Genomic DNA, 20,249 nt, shown 5'->3' on the forward strand with positions numbered 1-20,249 from the left:
GATTACCAAAGGAGGGGGTCAGACTGTGCCTTGGCCGAAGGCCTTTTGGAACAGCTCTGTCTTGCAGGCCCTGTGGAAAGATGTCAAGTCCCACAGGGCGCTTGTCTCTTGTGACAGAGCGTTCCACCAGATCAGGGCCACAGACGAAAAAGCCCTGACTCTGGTTGAGGCCAGCCTAACCTCCCTGTGGCCCAAGACCTCCAAGATGTTTTTGTTTGAAGACCGTAAGGTCCGCCGTGGGACATACCAGGAGAGGCGGTCATGTAGGTACAAGGGTCCTAGGCCGTATAGGGCTTTAAAGGTTAAAACCAGCACCTTAAACCTAATCCTGTACTTCACCGAGAGCCAGTGCAGCTGGTATAGCACCGGGTGAATGTGATCCCACAACGAGGACCCCGTAAGGAGTCTCACCGCAGCATTCTGCACCCGCTGGAGTTTCTGGGTCAGTCTCAAGGGCAGCCCCACGTAGAGTGAGTTACAATAATCAAGTCTGGAGGTGACTGTCGCGTGGATCACAGTGGCTAGGTCAGGGCGAGAGAGGTAAGGAGCCAACTGCTTAGCTTGGCATAGATGAATATATTTCCCTTGAAGTAAATATCACTAAACATAGTGGGACTTATTTCTGGATAAATTTGCTTAGGATTTGACCGCCCAAGCTCCAAAGCCAAATGAGAGCCGAGATCACAGCCTCACCATACATTTAACCCCCATGACTTTTCCCCCTGCAGAGAATCTTGGGAACTGTAGTTTGATAAGTATGCTGGGAATTGTAACTCTTGTGAAGGGTAAACCACAGTTCCCAGGATTTGTGGGGAGTGAGTGAAGCAATAAATTGAAAGAGAGGGAGCATCAAAACATTACCATTAAGAGCAAAGTTGAAATGACATTCCAAGAAAAGCAAGCCAGTAACAATATTTCTGTGTTAGCTTTACAGCTTTGTATCTTACATCCATCAAAGATTTCGCCTGAGGTAGGTACAACATACACTTATTAGTTTTTAAATTGTTTTAGAATTATTGCAAAAAATAAAATCTACCTTTTCCTGTGTGTCTTCCAGAGTACGAAAGGGACTCCGCTGTTGACCTTGCTAGGAGACCCTTACATTTTGATTGCAGCAGGTAAGTCACCATGCCTTCTTCCTGGATATTTGGGGTCATGGATATTCATCACTGGAATTTAGCTTTTTTGGATATGGAGCTGGCGAGAGGAACATTTTTATAAACTTCAGAAAATATGTGCACCCCTCCCAGAAACAAAACTAAACCCCAAGCATCAATCAAGGGGTAGGGCAAAACAAACACATTTATTAATAAAATAAATAAATTAAAAAGAGCAGGACTAGCCATAAATTCTAAGAGCAGGACTAGCCAACATGTGGCCCTCCAGATGCTTCTGGATTAAAACTGCCACCATCCTGAACACTGGCCATGCTAGCTGGGGCTGATGGGAGTTGTAGTTCTGGAGGGCTGCAGGTAGCGCCAGCCCTATCATTGGGCATGAGGAGGCAGCTGCCTCAGGCAACAGATGCTCTGGAACAGCAGCAGCTCCATTTTTCTCTGCTGCCACATGTCCCCCTTCTGAGTCCTCTAAAGTTCTGGATACTGTGTAAAGGTCCTCCTGCTGCCTTAGGTGTGGTGGAGAACAAGGTGCCCCAACACTTTGTTGAAGTCAGATTCACCTGCCAGTTCATTCACCTTCTGGACATTTAAGGGAGATGCATTTTCCCCTTTGCCTGGGGCAGCAAAATGGGTCAGCCCTGGCTGCAGGTGAGCCTCCCCTGTTTTAGTGAACCTTTGCTCCTCTGATTCTACTGCTTTTGTCGCTTTGATTCTTTCAATGAAATACATGCCAAAGGAAACAGCGGAAAGAAACAAGATCTGTTGGGTTGAGAATAGGGAGGTCCCCATTTTCATTTGCGGTGGGAACTTACTGGTATTCTGATTACTGATTAATTCATATTGCCAAAAGGGGCTTCAAAATATGCTACTTCTGGAGCTTCTGGGATTCTCTGCACCAGGCGTGGGGGAAGCTGTAGCCCTCCAAATGCTGTTGGACACCCATCTCCCATCAGCCACCGCTGGCATGGACAATGGTCAGGGAAGATGGGGAATTGCTTTGCCTTTTGCTTTCTTAACAAGAATGGTAACCACGCAGGTATCTCTCATCTCCCTCCAGGCTCAATCTGCTTTGCCAACATGGGGGTTGCGATCCTTGAAGCCACTCTGCCCATTTGGATGATGCAAACCATGTGCTCCCCAGAGTGGCAACTGGGTAGGTTCCTTTTTGTCTCCTTCCTGGCTATCAGTTGGCAAAAGCCACTAGCCTTTAGCCAAAGGGGGCGGCTGATAGGTCTGAAGTAGCTGGGGAGTGACTTTCAGGTGATTGTGAGGTCTTGGGGGGGGACTTTTTTTGGGGGGTGGCAGGTGTTGGGATGGGGGTTGGCAGCCCCCTGCCATTCCTCTTGAGCTCCCTAGCCATTCTAGGTCTCTGTGTGCCATGCATTCTACTTTGTTAGCCTTCTGTCCTCAGATGTGGAGGTTAGACAGGCCCATCACTAGCATTGAGGTAAAAGGACTTTGAGACAACCTACTTATTTGAGAGTTCATTCTGATTTGTTTCCAGGGAGATTAGACAATGTTGGCTATTTAATGAAAATTCATTCCAATTTGTTTCCAGAGAGATTAGAAGAGGTTGGCTATTTACTGAGCACTCATTTTGATTCCTTTTGTGTGGAGTTAGATGCAGTTGGCTATTTAATGAACACCTGTTTTGATTGTGGTTGTGTTTTTGTGTGTGTGTGTGGAGAGGTTAAACAACATTCTGTCAATGCTAGCATTATCCCACACTTTCTACTACCTTTCCTCATCACTCTCCTTATCACAAATGCTGTGATCTTTTCGGAAATTGGTCCGCTGTGCAAGACTGGGAAGGCTGATTAATTGCACACCATGAATTTGCCAATGTGTGATTTAATCCCACCTGAAAATAGCTGCAGTCTGGAAGTGCCCCAAGAGTCAACTTGCAGCCCACTTAGCTTCAATATATGGAATAGATGGGGCATTATCTTCACCTTAGCTACTTAAATGACTTGGGCCTGAATGTGCATGATTTTGCAGGCAACTATGTGCGAGAGGACTTTTCCACCCATGCCTCCAACTGCTAACTTCAAGAGGAACCCACCCCACCCCTGCCAACACAACCATATCAAACAACATGGCTTTTGAAGGTGCACCTACAGATTTAAAATAGCAACAACAAAGGTATCTTCAGAGGCACAGGGATGGTGACTCGGTACATGGCAATTACGTGCTGCCTTGGAGACTGGCTAATGAGATGAAATTGCCTACCTTTTCTGTAAAAAGCCTCCCCCCCCCCCCGAAATTCAATTTGGGGAGGAGGGGCCTGGGGGGATGCTCTCAGCTATGCTTTCTTCTCAAATTAAATTGCTACCTAGGCTCAGTAGTGCTCCCGAGAGCCACTAATCAAGTTAACTACCAGTTAGTCAGCAGGAAGCCTTGGCTAAATGAGGGTCTGTCAGCATGACCTTTCTGCTCGCTTCTAAGAACAAGCAGTGGAGCAAAGAAGGATGAGAAGGGTGTTACAAATGAGAGACACAGAACCTGTGAAACATGGGAAGAAGAAAGAGCAATCGTTATTCTGAAATTGAGGATAAGATGTTGCTAGACTACCACTATTCCTGATCGCTGCTGCCTGGGGCTGATGGGAGATGAAATCTGACTACATATGGAAGGCTGCTGATTCCTCATCTCTGCATTAGTGGCAAAGATCCCACTGCTCTCTTTTCAGAGCAGTTGCCTTGTTTGGACCATGAGCAGGAGACTATGCAGAACAATGGACATCTGGGTACCACCAGATTGGTATTGCAGGACCTTGGATAGCTCCAAGATGACAACTTGCTCCATAAGGGCTGGCACTGGAGTTGTTTGAGATCTTTTTATCCTTTCTTGCCAGCCTATCCCTTTAGACTCCTACTCCTTCATGAACAGTGGAGAACCTTATAGTCCTCTGCCCTGGAGCCTAGCACTTTGTCAACTCTCAGTCACTTCCCATCATGTGTGAGATACATGTACACATCAGCTGTGTTACGGGCACACAGGTTCAAATCCCTGCTTGTTATAGTTGTCCACTGTGTGATCCTGGGGCAGTCATTGAGTTGTATCCAATGTTAGTCCTACTAGTAGACCTATTGAAATCAATAGACCTAAGTGTTGGTTGTCATTGAACCATCTATGTATGCCACCTTGAACTCCTTGTAGAAAAAAGTGATATATGAATGCAATAAATAAAGAACTAAGGGCAATAAAATAATAAAGAGCCCCAGCTCATATGGAGCAAGCCTTATGAGGAACAGTTGAGGGAGTTGGGCATGCTTAGCCTGAAAAAGAGGAGACTGAGAGTAGAGAGGTGAGCCATCTTCAGACATCTCAAGGGCTTTACACGGAAGATGAAACAAGCTTGTTTTCTTCTGCTCCGGACTTTAAGACTCGAATCAATGGATTCAAGTTACAAGAAAGGAGATTCTGACCAAATGTTAAGAGTAGCTTTCTGACAGTAAGAGATGTTTGACAGTGGAATGGGCTCCCTCAGGAGGTAGTGGACTCTCCTACTCTGGAAGTATTTAAGCAGAGGTTGGATGGCGATCTGTCTTGGATGCTTTGGTTGAGATTCCTGCATTGCAGGGGGTTGGACTAGATGGGCCCTTGCAACTCTACAATTCTAAGATTCTATGAGTACAATGGAACCTTAAGCCTGATTAATTAAACATGGTTCCAGTCCAGTAGATAAAACCTAACAATGAGCAAGTAGATTGTAACAGCTGTAACAGTACGCGGGTGGGCTTGCCAGTCGGAAGGTTGGAGGTTTGAATCCATGCGACGGTGGTGAGCTCCTGTTGTTCTGTCCCAGCTCCTGTCAACCTAGCAGTTCGAAAGCACACCAGTCCAAGTAGATAAATAGGTACCGCTGTGGTGGGAAGCTAAATGGCATTTCCGTGCGCTCTGGTTTCTGTCATGGTGTTCTGTTGTGCCAGACAGAAGCGGTTTAGTCCTGCTGGCCACATGACCCAGAAAGCTGTCTGTGGACAAACGCCGGCTCCCTTGGCCTGAAAGCAAGATGAGCGCCGCAATCCCAGAGTCTCCTTTGACTGGACTTAACCATCTGTTGCACTCAGGTTGCATTTGTGGTCTTTGCAGCAACATCTGGTTGGCCCAGGCATTCCCAACCTGTGGCCCTCCAGCCTACAACTCCCATGATCCCTAGCTAACAAGACCAGTGGTCAGGGATGATGGGAATTGTAGTCCAAAACATCTGGAGGGCTGAAGGTTGGGGGTGCCTGGGTTAGCCACTGTGAGAACAGGATGCTGGACTAGATGGGACTTTGACCTGATTAATCTTACGTTCTTAAGGCTGACGAATGACATCATCATTATTTTGAGTATTTTTGAACTATTGGCACAGGGCATTTTTCAATTATTGCTTTTATTTGCCTAACCTGGTGTTTCACAAGCAGAAGAGCATGGATTTTCCCAGAGCACTGGCAAGATAAACATAAGGGTTTATCTTAGAGGAAATTAAACACAAATGGCTGGGTTTCAATAAGGATGCTGTGACATATCCAGGCAAACAGAGGTGCCTGCAGCACATTTGTAAGCCGGAGGAGAGTAAATTAAAGCTAAGCAACTGCCAACCGACAGCCTGTCAAATATTTGATTTGGATTTAATTATAACTACAGATCAAATTGTTGTTCTCTTGGTCCAGAGCATGAGGCTGAAGTGAGGGAGGAAATGGGTTGGTTTAATATGGACTAGTTTGAAAAAGGGGTCTGCCATGGAACTTGTTTTGAATACAACTTAGGTATGGAATATCTATGATGCCCAGGGATTCAGGAGTATATCTCAGTCAAGATTTTGCAAATGATCAAAGGAGCTAGGGGTAAGATTATCTCATGACACCTTCAAAACAAGGAGACACAGGAGCCTCCCCCCAAGATGAAGATGTTGTTTGACTGCATCTCCCCATCATCCCTGACAACTGCCTATGCTGGATGGAACTGGTGGGGGTTATAGTTCAACAACATCCAGGGAGCCAGTAGTGGGGAAGTCTAGTTAAGGCAATGATACCAAGTCTGATTCCCACCTTTCACCACAATTGGCAACATGGAATCTAGTTTTTGTTATTGTACACGCCCCTCTTTCTCCCCTTAAGAGTACTTAGGAATAGGCTTACTGGATGGCTCATTTGGTCAATCATCCACTTTCCAGTCAGATGGACGGAGTACAAATACATTATTATTATTATTATTATTATTATTATTATTATTATTATTATTAAAATCCCACAAGCAGAGATTGAAGGCCATGTTTAGGGGATGGTTTTCCTGATAACTGGAAATCTGTGTTTGTGAATGAGATACCCACCAGAGTTTTGAGAACATGATACCTGTGCAGTTTGGAGAGGAAGTGGATAATAATAATAATAATAATAATAATAATTAATAAATAAATAAATAAATAAATAAATAATAATGCTATTATTTTTATATGCCGCCCATCTGGCTGGGTTTCCCATCTGGCAACTGGTATTCAGCCAATAACACCATTACAGCTGGAGGTTTAATTTTGTTATGATGGCTAATACCCATTGTTAGACTGGTCCTCTGCAAATATGTTTCATCCCATTTTAAAATCTTGTCCCTCCCCCACTCTATAAAGAAATAAATATATAGGGACATATCTTCAATGCACACGTATTGGTTTAACAAGACCTATTGTCCCTGACCATTGTTAGAGGATTGGCCTCCTGTAGGTGTCCGCTGCTGCATTTATGTATCTCTGCATGTGACAGGGATTTAAGGAAAGGTCTGCGAGGCCATTCTGTCCCTTTGCAGAAAATGCCATGTGCTTTTATTTCAGAGTGATGCTTGTCTGTTTTGCAGGGGTAGCTTTCTTGCCTGCTAGCCTGTCTTACCTCATTGGTACCAACCTCTTTGGGATGCTAGCCAACAAAATGGGGCGGTAAGTGGAGGAGCCCAAAGATGTTTGAATCCTGCAAATCCGTGAGTCACTTTTATGACTTTTGGGAAACACAGGACTTGCCTTAAAAACCTATTCATACCATTGCCCCACCCATCTTGGACGCTGACTGGAAGCAGCAATCCAGCCTTGGACTTTTTGCATGCCAAGTTTAATAAAGCCTTCCCCTTTCATGCTGTTTTTTCCCTAAATGAAATAACGTCAAACGTAACCTTTATTTGTAGGGCCACAAACCCAGCCCCGTTTGCCCCTTTCTTTCCCTTTTCTGGGTCAACAGTACCCTTTCTGAGATGTACAACCAGAACTGCACATAGTATTCCAAGTGTGGTGTCATCGTAGATCTGTATAACAGCAGCATGAGATTGTCAGATTTATTCAACCTGCTTAGCTTCAGAAAGGTTGCTGTGCCCTTCAGATCATGCTCGGATCTCTCTCTCACCAATTGCCTTTTCTTTATAGGTGGCTCTGCTCACTGATTGGGATGGTGGTAGTGGGAGTCAGCCTCCTTTGCGTGAGTACACTAGTGAATCTGTATTCCATGACTGACAGGCAGAGAAATCAGCTGTAATGGGGAGCCAGGCCAAGAAGCTGCAGGGCCAGCTTAACTCTGGCCCTCTGTGTTATGAGTGGGAAAGGAATCCTGGAAGAGAATTTGGTGGCAGCAGACTAGTCAAGAATTTTCTGTGCTATGAAATGAAGACCAATGATCCACCAGGAAAGCAAAAGAAGAAGAAGAAGAAGAAGAAGAAGAAGAAGAAGAAGAAGAAGAAGAAGAAGAGGAGGAGTTTGGATTTGATATCCCGCTTTATCACTACCCCAAGGAGTCTCAAAGCGGCTAACATTCTCCTTTCCCTTCCTCCCCCACAACAAACACTCTGTGGGGTGAGTGAGGCTGAGAGACTTCAGAGAAGTGTGACTAGCCCAAGGTCACCCAGCAGCTGCATGTGGAGGAGCAGGGAATCGAACCCAGTTCACCAGATTACGAGTCCACTGCTCTTAACCACTACACCACACTGGCTCCCACCCACCCAAATAGTAAGGCAGTAGCCCAATTCAGACTTACCGTATTTTTTGCACCATAACACTCAATTTTTTCCTCCTAGAAAGTAAGGGGATATGTCTGTGTGTGTTATGGAGCGAATGCCTACAGATGGCAGGGGGATCTGCTGCAGTCGTGAGCAGAGGATCCATGGTTCCCCTTCCTTCCCTCCTCCGTGGCTCGCTTTGAAACAGCAAAGCGGGAGAAGAGTAGGGAGTGGGGAGGAGAGAGGGACAGAGAGCCTGCTTGCTTCAAAGGAGCAAAGTGGGAGAGGAGAGGAGCCTTCTCCCCTTAAACCGCTTGCCTGCATTATTAGCAGCACCCTTCTCCACACACCCCACACGTGCTCCTTGTCCTTTGAGTGCTTTTCCTTCCCTCCCTACCTAAAACGTGGTTACAAAGCACGGATCCACATGGATCCTCAGGATTTTTGCACTGGGTCACCCCAAATTCACCATCAGATCACATATCATGTCCATGGCTACAGCTTGCACCAAAAAAATCACACACCAACTGTAGCCTGGGGCTGCAATGGTGCAAAATTGTGGTTACAAAGCATGGATCCACATGGATCCTCAGGATTTTTGCATTGGGCTACCCCAAACTCACCGTCAGATCATGTGTCTGTAGCCACAGCATGAATCACAAAAATCATACATCCACTGTTTCGTTTAGAATTTTTTTTTCTTGTTTTCCTCCTCTTAAAACTATGTGCGTGTTATGGTCGGGTGCATGTTATAGAGCGAAAAATACGGGTAGGTTTCTCTCCAATGAACAGTGGTTTGCTCAAGTGATGAATTAAAGTCATTAGCCATCTCCTTCCATGCCCATCTTACAGGTGAAACTCGGAAAATTAGAATATCGTGAAAAAGTTCATTTATTTCAGTAATTCAACTGAAAAGGTGACACTAATATATGAGATAGACTCGAGATATGTCAAGCCTTTATTTGTTATAATTGTGATGATTATGGCGTACAGCTGATGAAAACCCCAAATTAACAATCTCAGAAAATTAGAATATTAGATGAAATCAGCAAAACAAGGATTGCAAATAGAGCAATATTGGACTTCTGAGAAGTAGAAGCATGCATATGTACTCAGTACTTGGTTTGGGCCCCTTTTGCATCAATTACTGCCTCAATGTTGCGTGGCATGGATGCTATCAGCCTGTGACACTGCTGAGGTGTTATGGAAGACCAGGATGCTTCAATAGCAGCCTTCAGCTCTTCTGCATTACTCGGTCTCATTTAATATTCTAATTTTCTGAGATTGTTAATTTGGGGTTTTCATCAGCTGTACGCCATGATCATCACAATTAAAACAAATAAAGGCTTGACATATCTCACTTTGCATGTCATGAGTCTATTTCATATATTAGTTTCACCTTTTAAATTACTGAAATAAATGAACTTTTCCACGATATTCCAATTTTCCGAGTTTCACCTGTATATGAATTGTCAAGCCATGGTTTCCTACCATGTCCAAACCAGGAAACTGTGGTTTAAGCACTCTCCATGTCATGACCCATGAAACCAGCAGCAATCCAGGCACAGAATCAGACGCTGCAGACTCACCAGATAAGCAGCAGGAGCGTGACCTTGAACATGCTTCAGAAGATCAGACGACCTCTGGATCCGAGGCTATCCAGCAGGGAACCCCTGGAAGAGCCTTCTATACCACCAAGGCCTATAGGGCCAGGGCCAGGACCCTCCCAGGCACCTTCCCTTCAAGAAACAGATTAGCTGAAGGGCTGGAGTATCCTGGGATGGGCCATGGCTGGCTTGCTGGAACCCTGAATAGGGACACTCCACACTGTGACGTTTTTGTCGCAAGACTCCTAATCAATGTCATGCTTGGTACCTGAATCGTCATGTTGGATTGAGATGTGTTCTCTAATTCAGTGGTGAAGCTGCCTGCTCTGGCACCGTGGGAGGAGAGCAGGTGGGAGCGTGTCTGGCGCACACCCCGCAGGGCGGGGCATGCGTCCTGGGGGCGTGGCACCCAGCACAGTGGGGGGTGCGCAGCGCACCCCCTCCCTGATGGTGCTGGGGGCAGTGTGCTTCCCCTGCCCTCCTCATTCCTCCACCAGTGCTCTCATTTCATATCCAGGTGTTGAACTTGCATATCCACACTTTTAAGTCTGTAAAGCAGGGGGTCGGTCCACTGTCCCTCAGACCTTGTGGGGGGCCGGACTATATTTTGAAGGGGGGGGATGAACGGATTCCTATGCCCCACAAATAACCCAGAGATGCATTTTAAATAAAAGGACACATTCTACTCATGTAAAAACATGCTGATTCCCGGACCATCCGCAGGCTGGATTTGGAAGGCGATTGGGCTGGATCTGACCCCTGGGCCTTAGTTTACCTACCCATGCTGTAAAGGAAATAAGAGGCAGGGCGCTGTTTTGGCTTTTATTGTCCTTTCCAGGCCTTACCCCATCTCATTTTTTTCGTTCTACAGGTCCCCCTGGCTCAAAATCTTTATGGACTCATCGGGCCTAATGGTGGGGTTGGCTTTGCCCTTGGTAAGGTTTTGAAGCTGTCCACAGCAAACACATAGAGCAAAAACGCATGTTGGAAAAACAGCCAAACAGCTTTAGAAAGGCTGGTGGGGAAATTGCAGGCTTGAAGTTAAAATAAAAGATCCAGCTTAGCATGCCAGGAAGAAAGGTCATGGGGCAGTCTTCTCCTGGATATGCGCCTTTTCTTAATGTGTGTGGGGTTTGACATGAAGAAAGCATTCCCTCCTACAATACCCCCACTTGCAATCCAAAGTGGTGCAGTCCAGGATGAGCACACATGCACTGTCTGAAGGCCCTTGGATTTTGAGAAAGGCTGGAGGGGAGGTCACTATCGTCCTGCATGGACAGGGCACTTCAACCATCAGAGGGGACCCATCCTCGTTCTGGCCAGGAGCCCACCAGGTTGGACCCTTGATTGTCCACACTTGAGATACCTCCAGACTGTCACTATTTTGTGGGAGGGGTTCGAGTGCATTGTGCCAATTTAGGTTTGCACAATTAAACTGGATTAAAGCGCTTGTGCAACAAATCTACTTTTTAAAAGAATTGGCGTTTGAAAAGTGACAGGGAGGTGCGTTAAAAGGTGTGAAATGAAAGAATAATGCTAAATAAAGACTTAACATAGTCTGACCTCTGTATTAGCTTTATGCAAGCCAAACACTGTTCCAGCAGGCTGTTCTTACGTTGTTAAATGAGGATGGTTGTTCAATAGTTTGCCTCAGGAAGTCCATGGAATAACAGGGGTCATAAATATGGATGAGAGAGGGCCCTTGGCCCTTTATATTCTGCAGCAGCAGGAGCTGAGCAAGTCTAGAAAAACTGTTGTCTTTTTAGTGGTGATAACTGCAGACAGTAGAGACTTCTACTCTAGAAGAGAGAAGGAACCTGAAAGGAACAGGTACTGCAGGAATGGAAGAGTTCCCTGCATTTCATCCTGAGCTGCTTGAATTCCCAAGACTTGCCTTTTATACAGTTCACTCCCTTGTGAAATCTGAATACCGGAGATGAATGATATTTTCGTAATACATGTTTACAAATATATCCCCTGAACTTTGGGTCAGGGGGACTTCAAAATCAGGGCAAAAATGTGACCCATTTTGGGTTGGGACTCTGATTTCAGTAAAACTATTGCAGTCTTTGACTGGATCTACACGGATAAAGAAAACGCTACAGAAAAACACAAACTCTTAACGACAGATCACTGCTCTACAATGCCATCTGCTGCCGCATGTTTATAACGCAGTTATAACAATATACCTTATTTTTCCGTGTATAAGACTAGGTTTTTTTCCTATAAAAGAATGTCAAAAATTAGGGGGTGTCATACTCTGGGCCATCTCCCCCCCATTTTCTTAAATCTGAGTCCCCCAAAATAGTCTTATGCATGGGGGCGTCTTATAGACGGAAAAATACGATAATTGACGAGTGTACCTGAGTCCCTAGTCTTTAAAGCTGCATCAGTTTCCCAAAAGCAAACGCCATGCTGGAACCCTACAAAGCTCCTACTTGCCAACCATCTACAAATCTCAAATTTCCCCTCCACTCTAACACAGATTATCCTGAAAGCATACCCTGTAATCTGAGAAGGGAAACCTCAGAGGACTGTACTGTCACTTTGCTATCGGTATAACAGAAATACGTTCCTTTGACAGACATCTGGCCTTCTGCATCTCAGCTTTGTGTTCATCCTCAGCCTGCACTGAAGAGACAGGGTGACTGCAACACTGGGATAAGAGAGAACAAACAAACAAACAAACAAACAAACAAACAAACGGTGCATGCTGGACCAGGAAACACATTCTAATTTAGTTGACTTCTTGCATCTGACTCACAAACAAGGAGCTTAAAGGGAGTCAACAGATGGGTTATTCAGAGTTGCCATTTCAGGTTTTTGCGATGGGGCAGGGCAAAGATTTTGGGTTGTGTAATGGTTGTAAGGGGTTACTTGTGCATAAGTTGCCTGCTAGTGGTGTCTGATTGCCTGGTTCACCATGCCTTGGCTGACAGCCCACACTCCGTGGCCAGTCAGTCGCTTGCAGAATCTGTCAGTGGGCGTTTCTTGAACCTTTTCCAGCATAAGAGCTGTTTGACCCCAAGTCTCCTCCTATTTTCCCTGCGCGGAACTCGTCTGCGCAAGTAAGGGGAAGGCAGGGGTGTGCCAGCACTCTCTCCACTAGTCTCTGATGCAGGGTCTTGGAGACCAGTCTCCAATTGCTCCATCTCCCTCCCTTCTCTACTGGTGTCGCACTGAATTCCTCCCCCCCTGCTGGTCCCCTCTCCGGCATCGCTCTGGAGCCCTGCCTCCGCCTCTCGCTCTGATGTCAGTTCCCTGACAGGTTGTATCGAATGTTAGTCATACACAGAGTAGACCCACTGAAATTCATGGACCTAAATTTGTTGTCCTCATTAATTTCTCAGTACTCAGTACTTTGCCTCTATGTGCCAGGGAAAATTCCCAGGGTAATTCAAAAGGTCTACTTGGAATATATCTTCTAGACTGAATTGCATAAACGTAGTATGTTAAGAAAATGGGGAAGGCAATGCATTTTGGGGTTATTTGTTGCTGTTATTTCATAGCCACCATATCTAACAACCAATAAATGTTAAGTGGATATATATTTTTTTTATCCCAGCTTAGATACAATAAAATTATACATATATACGATTGCTTCACAATGTTTCACAGGGATTCATTAATATAATCAGTGTTTTTTTCCTGGGGGATACACAGGGATATGCATACCCCTAAACATTTTGTAAATCTTTGTACTTTTGTCCATTTACTGTATTTATTTCCCCCGATTTGAACTATAAAATGGTGATTTTCTTGAGTCAAAATGAGAGTACCCCTAAACATTTTTTTAGAAAAAAAGCACTGAATATAATAATATTAATATTTCAGAACAATAATCACATGTGGTTTGAAACCTGGGCTATGGTTAAATTCTACGTCTCATGGCATCCCCCCCTCCTTTTTGTTCTGGGAATAGGTATGGTGGATTCTTCAATGATGCCGATCATGGGATATTTGGTGGACCTTCGCCACACCTCTGTCTATGGCAGTGTCTATGCCATTGCTGACGTGGCCTTCTGCATGGGCTTTGCTTTTGGTATGGATGAGTACTCAGCCGCCCTGTGGTTTCTTTGCCTATTGGTTGCGCCCATGTGCTGTTTGTTTCTAGCTTTTAAATATTTAACTCCAACCAATATACCATGCTGGCTTATGACTGCTCCGACAGCATCATGAACACAAACCATCAAGAATGTGCAGTAGAAAAGGACATCTGGAGGGGTCCTCAGGCTGCAGTAGAACATTTGGCCTTTCTTTCTAATTTCAACTGTAATTTGCCAAAACAAAAAGTCACCTCAGAGAGTCTATTGTGTCCCTTGCCCAACCCCAGAACAGATGCAAGTTGTGATTTAGAATCATAGAATCATAGAGTTGGAAGAGACCACAAGGGCCATCGAGTCCAACCCTCTGCCAAGCAGGAAACACCATCAGAGCATTCCTGACATATGGTTGTCAAGCCTCTGCTTAAAGACCTCCAAAGAAGGAGACTCCACCACACTCCTTGGCAGCAAATTCCACTGTCGAACTGTTCTCACTGTCAGGAAGTTCTTCCTAATGTTTAGGTGGAATCTTCTTTCTTGTAGTTTGGAACCATTGCTCCGTGTCCGCTTCTCTGGAGCAGCAGAAAACAACCTTTCTCCCTCCTCTATGTGACATCCTTTTATATATTTGAACATGGCTATCATATCACCCCTTAACCTCCTCTTCTCCAGGCTAAACATGCCCAGCTCCCTTAGCCGTTCCTCATAAGCCATCGTTTCCAGGCCTTTGACCATTTTGGTTGCCCTCCTCTGGACACCTTCCAGTTTGTCAGTGTCCTTCTTGAACTGTGGTGCCCAGAACTGGACACAGTACTCCAGGTGAGGTCTGACCAGAGCAGAATACAGTGGCACTATTACTTCCCTTGATCTAGATGCTATACTCCTATTGATGCAGCCCAGAATTGCATTGGCTTTTTTAGCTGCCGCGTCACACTGTTGGCTCATGTCAAGTTTGTGGTCAACTTGACATGATTTGTAAAGTTTTCTTCATCCCCCCGGTTCCCAATCAGCCCATTGTCTCTGAATATTGCATAGCTTTTGAAGGACACTGAATGCTGAAAACAGAATTTACTGCACAGCCTGAATGCACTTAGCTCACTGAATTAACTAAGCATTGATATTATTCTTTGCTTGCAGGTCCCTCTATAGGGGGTTCTCTTGTACGGGTCATTGGCTTTCCCTGGCTGATGGTCATCATTGGAGGGATCAACCTTGCATATGCCCCTCTCTGCTGGTTCCTGCGGAGCCCACCAGCCAAGGAGGAGAAGATTGTAAGTTCACCCCCGAGGGAGTCATCTGACCGAATCCAAAGGGTTCCTCGTCTTCTTGTTTATTTATGTAAAACATTTTGGACCCCACCTTTCCGTAATGTTTCCAAGGTGCCTACCAGCATCTGAAACAAATAAACCAAAAGTAATATCAAAAGGGGGAAATTCCAGCAGGTGAAGTCCAAATGTAAGCAGCTAAAATATCCACTCTGGCCTGTGCCATTAACCAGGGGAGCAAAGAGCATTGGGAAACTGCTGCTGGATCCTGTAGAAAATGTGGATCCAGTAGAATTACTGTATTTTTCGCCCCATAGGACGCACATTTTCCCCTCCAAAAATGAAGGGGAAATGTGTGTGCGTCCTATGGGGCGAATGCAGGCTTTCGCTGAAGCCTGGAGAGCGAGAGGGGTTGGTGCGCACCGACCCCTCTCGCTCTCCAGGCTTCAGGAAGCTATCCGCAAGCCTTGCAAGTCCGGCAGGAGCTCCCGCCGGGCGTGCGAGGCTTGGGGCGGCACCCTGCCACCCCAAGCACGCGGAGCCCTCCAGAGGGCTCCCCGTGCTTCGGGCGAGTGTCTCCAAGCCTTGCGCGCCTGGCGGGAGGTCCCGCCGGGCGCGCGAGGCTTGGGGCGGCAGCCTTCCGCCCGAAGCACGCGGAGCTTTCCGGAGGGTGCCCCGTGCTTCGGGCAGGCGTGTGCAAGGCTTGGGGCAGCAGCCGCGGCTGGGGGGGGGGAATATTTTTTTTATTCATTCCCTCCCCCCCAAAAAAACCCCATGTGCGTCCTATGGGCCGGTGCGCCCTATAGGACGAAAAATACGGTAATCTGGAACTTAAGAAACACATAGAGCTGAAAGAGGAGGGGGGGAAGTGTAACTCTTCCAACTTCCACCTTCAGATCAATATATTTTTCAAGGGAGAAAAGGGTAACATCCCTCGCTGCAGAAGAGATGACTGAGAGGCTGAACTTCCCAGGAAATTCATCACGGAAAGGGGAGGTCCTGTTTGGCCCCATCCATTGGCCAGAGAAAGTAGAGCTGCAGTGAGCTTGCTTAACCCCTCCTTGTCAGAAAGAACAATGGGGAGTTGCCCCAGGATTTCAGAACTGAGCACACTCTGGCCACATTCACTAGCCACGGGACTAAAGGTGGCTGGGATGGAGGTTTTTGTATTATTTGGACTGGCAAGCTTCCTTGCAAATAATCTGAACAAAGGGTTTGGTATGCATTTTCAAAATGAATCCCAATTAAGAAAATATTATAAAGTCATATTCATGCAGAGGCTTACGATGATCTCTCAGTGTGACAATTCTGTGCAAAATTGAAACTGCCAGAAGCAACCTCCAAGGAAAGGGGGGGGCATGACATTTTGTGCCTCCAGCATTGCTCCCTCTGTAGGACAGATTGAGATATCTATGCATAGCCTGTGCCTCTCTTGCAAATAGGAAAGATGCTTGTGAGCAGCTTCTTGTTGGGTGATCTGCAAAAGTGAGCAAACATGTGCACACTCTGTTTCTTTAAGGCTAGTCTGTTAATTATTGAAACTCCAACCATGCCTTCCTCCCTTCTTTCCATATGGGCTGCTATGTCCAGAGCACCCATTAACAGCAGCCTGAGTGTGGCACTGGTGCAACTCTGGCTTCGTGCTGATCATACGCTTAAAGCATGAGCAAAGCCTCCCCAAAGCATCTTGGGAACCATAGTTTGGTAAGGGTGCAGGGCATTGTGGCTCTGTGTGGGACAAACCAGGGTTCTTTGGGGGAAGTTGTGTGGTCGCACACAGCCTATGACTACAACTCCAGAGGGAGGGAGGGAGGAGTTGTTTGTATACAGTGGTACCTCGGGTTAAGAACTTAATTCATTTCGGAGGTCCGTTCTTAACCTGAAACTGTTCTTAACCTGAAGCACCACTTTAGCTAATGGGGCCTCCTGCTGCCGCCGCACCACTGGAGCACGATTTCTGTTCTCATCCTGAAGCAAAGTTCTTAACCCGAGGCACTATTTCTAGGTTAGCGGAGTCTGTAACCTGAAGCATCTGTAACCTGAAGCGTATGTAACCCGAGGTACTACTGAATTTGGTTGTACTAGGGCAGGGGTTCTCAGTGTGTCGTTCACTGGGACAGGTGGATAACAGGACCTTTGAGACCTTTTCCCCTGAAGGGCCGAGCCAGTGCAAAAGACCTGACGTTCAAGATTGAATTGATTTTAGAATGCTGTGTTACTTTTATTATTGTTAGATGCTCTGAGCCCGTCTTTGGCTGGGGAGGGTGGGATATAAATAAATTATCATTATCATTATCAACATCATCATCATCATCATCATCTCTTGGCCGGCACCTTACAATGCATCTGATATTTTTTGTCCTATCTCTCCCCGCTACCCCCACCCCACTTCCAAAGGCAATTCTAAGCCAAGAATGCCCCATGCAGACCAGAAGCTACACCACACAGAAGGCCCTCCAGGAGTTCCCACTCACAGACAGCAGTGATGAAGAAGCTGAGACTGAAGAATAGGAGCTGAGAGCGATGAGCAGAACTGAGACTCAATCAACGGCTACATTGTCAAGTCAGTGCAGCCCCAAGTCAAGTGCAGTACTCTAAGGGGTCTCCGTGGGATGTACTATAATAAATGGTGGAGGATGGCATTAGAATGCAGGAGTGGGTCCTGCAACAGAATGCTGCAGCCTGGGGTACTCCCTGCTCAGGATTCCAGCTCCTCCGTTCCATTCCTTCTCCCTCTGGCTTGCCAACTGGATTCCACCTTCATTCTACAGCCGCTGAGCAAGCTGAGTCCTCATCAACTGTTCTTGGGTCCCCCCACCCCAAGATTCTCTCATACTTCTGCAAACTTTGAAGTTTCCCAATGCTTGCTGATGCCTCTTTCTTGTGTGTGGGTGGTGCCATTTTGGCAACATAAGCAATGACACTCCTACTCTGAACCCTGGAAACAGAGGGAATGTCAATTTATGTGCAGTGTGTAGGCAAACTAATACCCTTGCTTTGAAACACTTCCCATTTGCCATTCAGAGGTTAAATATCTTCCTATGGCTATTTGAAACAAACAGATGTGGCCAGTCTCTGCTATTCATCTAAATATTGTTTGCTGTCTTATTATTGAGTGATTAAAGCTATTTGACTTATTCTTCTGCTTGATCCGGGAATAACGTCCTTTAGCAACCTCTGTGTCAGGAGGGGTACAAATGTTTTAACTAAAATTAAAATAAAATCTCACACACCCCAAAGAGGGGGTCTGACCAGTTGCAGGTCCATACTTCTGCAGCTGTGAGTGCCAGAATTTGCATCATGAAGAAAAACAAAGAAAGAAAAGTTAAGAAAAACAGAGAGGTGGGGGTGAGAAAAAAGGGGAAATTTCCCATCAGTTCACATTGATAATACTATAATCATCTGTACAGTTTGCCCACAACGTATGCAAGGAATCTGTTCTGGGGGTCCATGTGCAAAGGCAAAACCAAGCAAAGTCAGGAACCATTGGAAATGCCCCCTAATGAGGCAAAGGGCTGTTTATCGGGTTCTAGAAAAGATGTGTGAGGGCTCTGGAAGCTTGCCAGGGTATTCCCATGACCATTGCAGAGGCTAGTAAGCAAGGAAAACACATTGAGTGAACTGGTGGGGGGGAAATAAATGGAGAGTGGGGAACTGTGGATATTCCCTGATATCCATCTATTTATTTATTTCCCTCTGACCCGCGTAAGATTGCAATCACATATGCAAAGGGGGCATAAGTTACAAGCCCACTGTATATAAATCTATGTAAGCCATTTACATGTCCAAATACATATCCGCATGAAACTGACATATAAAAAATGTGTTCAACTATAGCAAGGATGGTGAGGTCTTCGGACAGTAGGTATTTATCCTTCCAGGCTCAAGGTATAAGTCTCTTACTACTCTTCGTTCAGGATTCACACAATGCACTTTTCTTGTCCTGCCTTTCGTCTCCATACTACAGGAATATACTTTAAAAGTCAATGAATACTTGCAAATATCAAGAAAACTCATATAGACAATAATGCTGATATCTCCTTCTTGTGAGAGTGGTGCCCTTTTGGTTACCTAAATAACAGCACTCACACCTAAGGCATATATATATATATATATATATATATATATATATATATGACCATGATTGTCCCAGCCCAACCTGGAAATGGCAGGGATTGAATTTGGGACTTCTTGCATGCAAGGAAGATGCTCTACCATTGAGCTATGGACCTTTCCCAATAGAGGGAAAGATGATAAAGTGGGACCTCCATTATCAGAAGCAGTGTATTCAAAGACCAGTTTGTTTTATGTGTACTATAAGAGCCTGTTGCCTTCATGTGCTGCTTGTGAACTTCCTGAAGGCATCTCATTTGTCTCTGTGGGAAGCAGGATACCTGAAAGGATGGGTCTTTGCTCTGATCCAGCAGGACTGTTGTGCTGAGAAACTCTAGAAGGCTTTGTTGCCTTTTTAATGCATTGCACACTCCCCACCTCTCCCCATATTCCATGCAAATCCCTGTTCTGAATCTTCTCATTTCACCTGTCCCTGGAGGAACTAAAAAACACCCATCAGTGTGTGTCATGGGCTGACTGCACCTGCATGTCTCTATCATTGAAGCAACCACAATTTCCATTTGAAACAGTCCAGGCGTGAGACTGGGAAGGGAATCGGGGCATCCTTGTTCATGCTGCCAGATTTCCAAAGGGACGTGGAGAAGAAACCTCTGAGAAAGGACCTGCATACAGATGGCTCCTGAGACACTGGTGGCCGCTTTCTCTCCCTGCAATGTTGTTTTTTTTTAAAAAAAAAAACTGTGAACAAGGACTGAAGGCATTTAAATGGCACAAACTACACTGCAGCATTTTGTCCTGAGCAAGCACAGATGCCTATCTCCTGGTTTGGTGATCTGGTACTCAGTGTAGGGATTTAAGGGAAGAACTGAGGCTCAATGGTAGAAGATATCCTTTGCATGAAGGTTCAATCCCTGGCATCTCCAGGTAGTGCATATGAAACGCTTGAGCAGTTGACCTAGTAACGGCATTTCAGTTGACCTAGTAACGCCATTGCCTTAATAAAGATTTTTTTTTCTCATGGCAAAGCTACATTTATTTTTTGTATTAAAAAAAAAAGGAATTAGCAACTGATATACTTTGAAATTAGCTGCAGAAAGTTTGCCAAACTACAAGCTATTTGGGTGGGCTGGGGCAGGATCGCACCCCACTGCTATAGACTTTCCTACTACGCAGACAGCACCC

The 20,249-nt window shown here is 45.6% G+C and overlaps 1 protein-coding gene across 2 annotated transcripts in view; it reads left to right on the plus strand.

Moving 5' to 3' along the window:
• SLC18A1 (solute carrier family 18 member A1) overlaps positions 1-18,131 on the plus strand; it is a 37,676-nt gene extending 19,545 nt beyond the window's left edge. For both annotated transcript variants that reach the window (XM_083713618.1, XM_083713619.1), the window contains exons 8-16: positions 927-970; positions 1,058-1,118; positions 2,176-2,271; positions 6,957-7,035; positions 7,513-7,564; positions 10,557-10,620; positions 13,608-13,727; positions 14,866-14,999; positions 17,391-18,131. In XM_083713618.1, the coding sequence (XP_083569744.1) occupies positions 927-970; positions 1,058-1,118; positions 2,176-2,271; positions 6,957-7,035; positions 7,513-7,564; positions 10,557-10,620; positions 13,608-13,727; positions 14,866-14,999; positions 17,391-17,504 (764 nt within the window). In that variant the 3' untranslated portion in view covers positions 17,505-18,131. The remainder of the gene's footprint in view (positions 1-926; positions 971-1,057; positions 1,119-2,175; positions 2,272-6,956; positions 7,036-7,512; positions 7,565-10,556; positions 10,621-13,607; positions 13,728-14,865; positions 15,000-17,390) is intronic.
• The last annotated feature ends 2,118 nt before the right edge of the window (positions 18,132-20,249 follow it).

This window comes from Podarcis gaigeae, assembly GCF_964106915.1.
Source record: "Podarcis gaigeae genome assembly, chromosome: 15".
NCBI lineage: Eukaryota > Metazoa > Chordata > Lepidosauria > Squamata > Lacertidae > Podarcis > Podarcis gaigeae.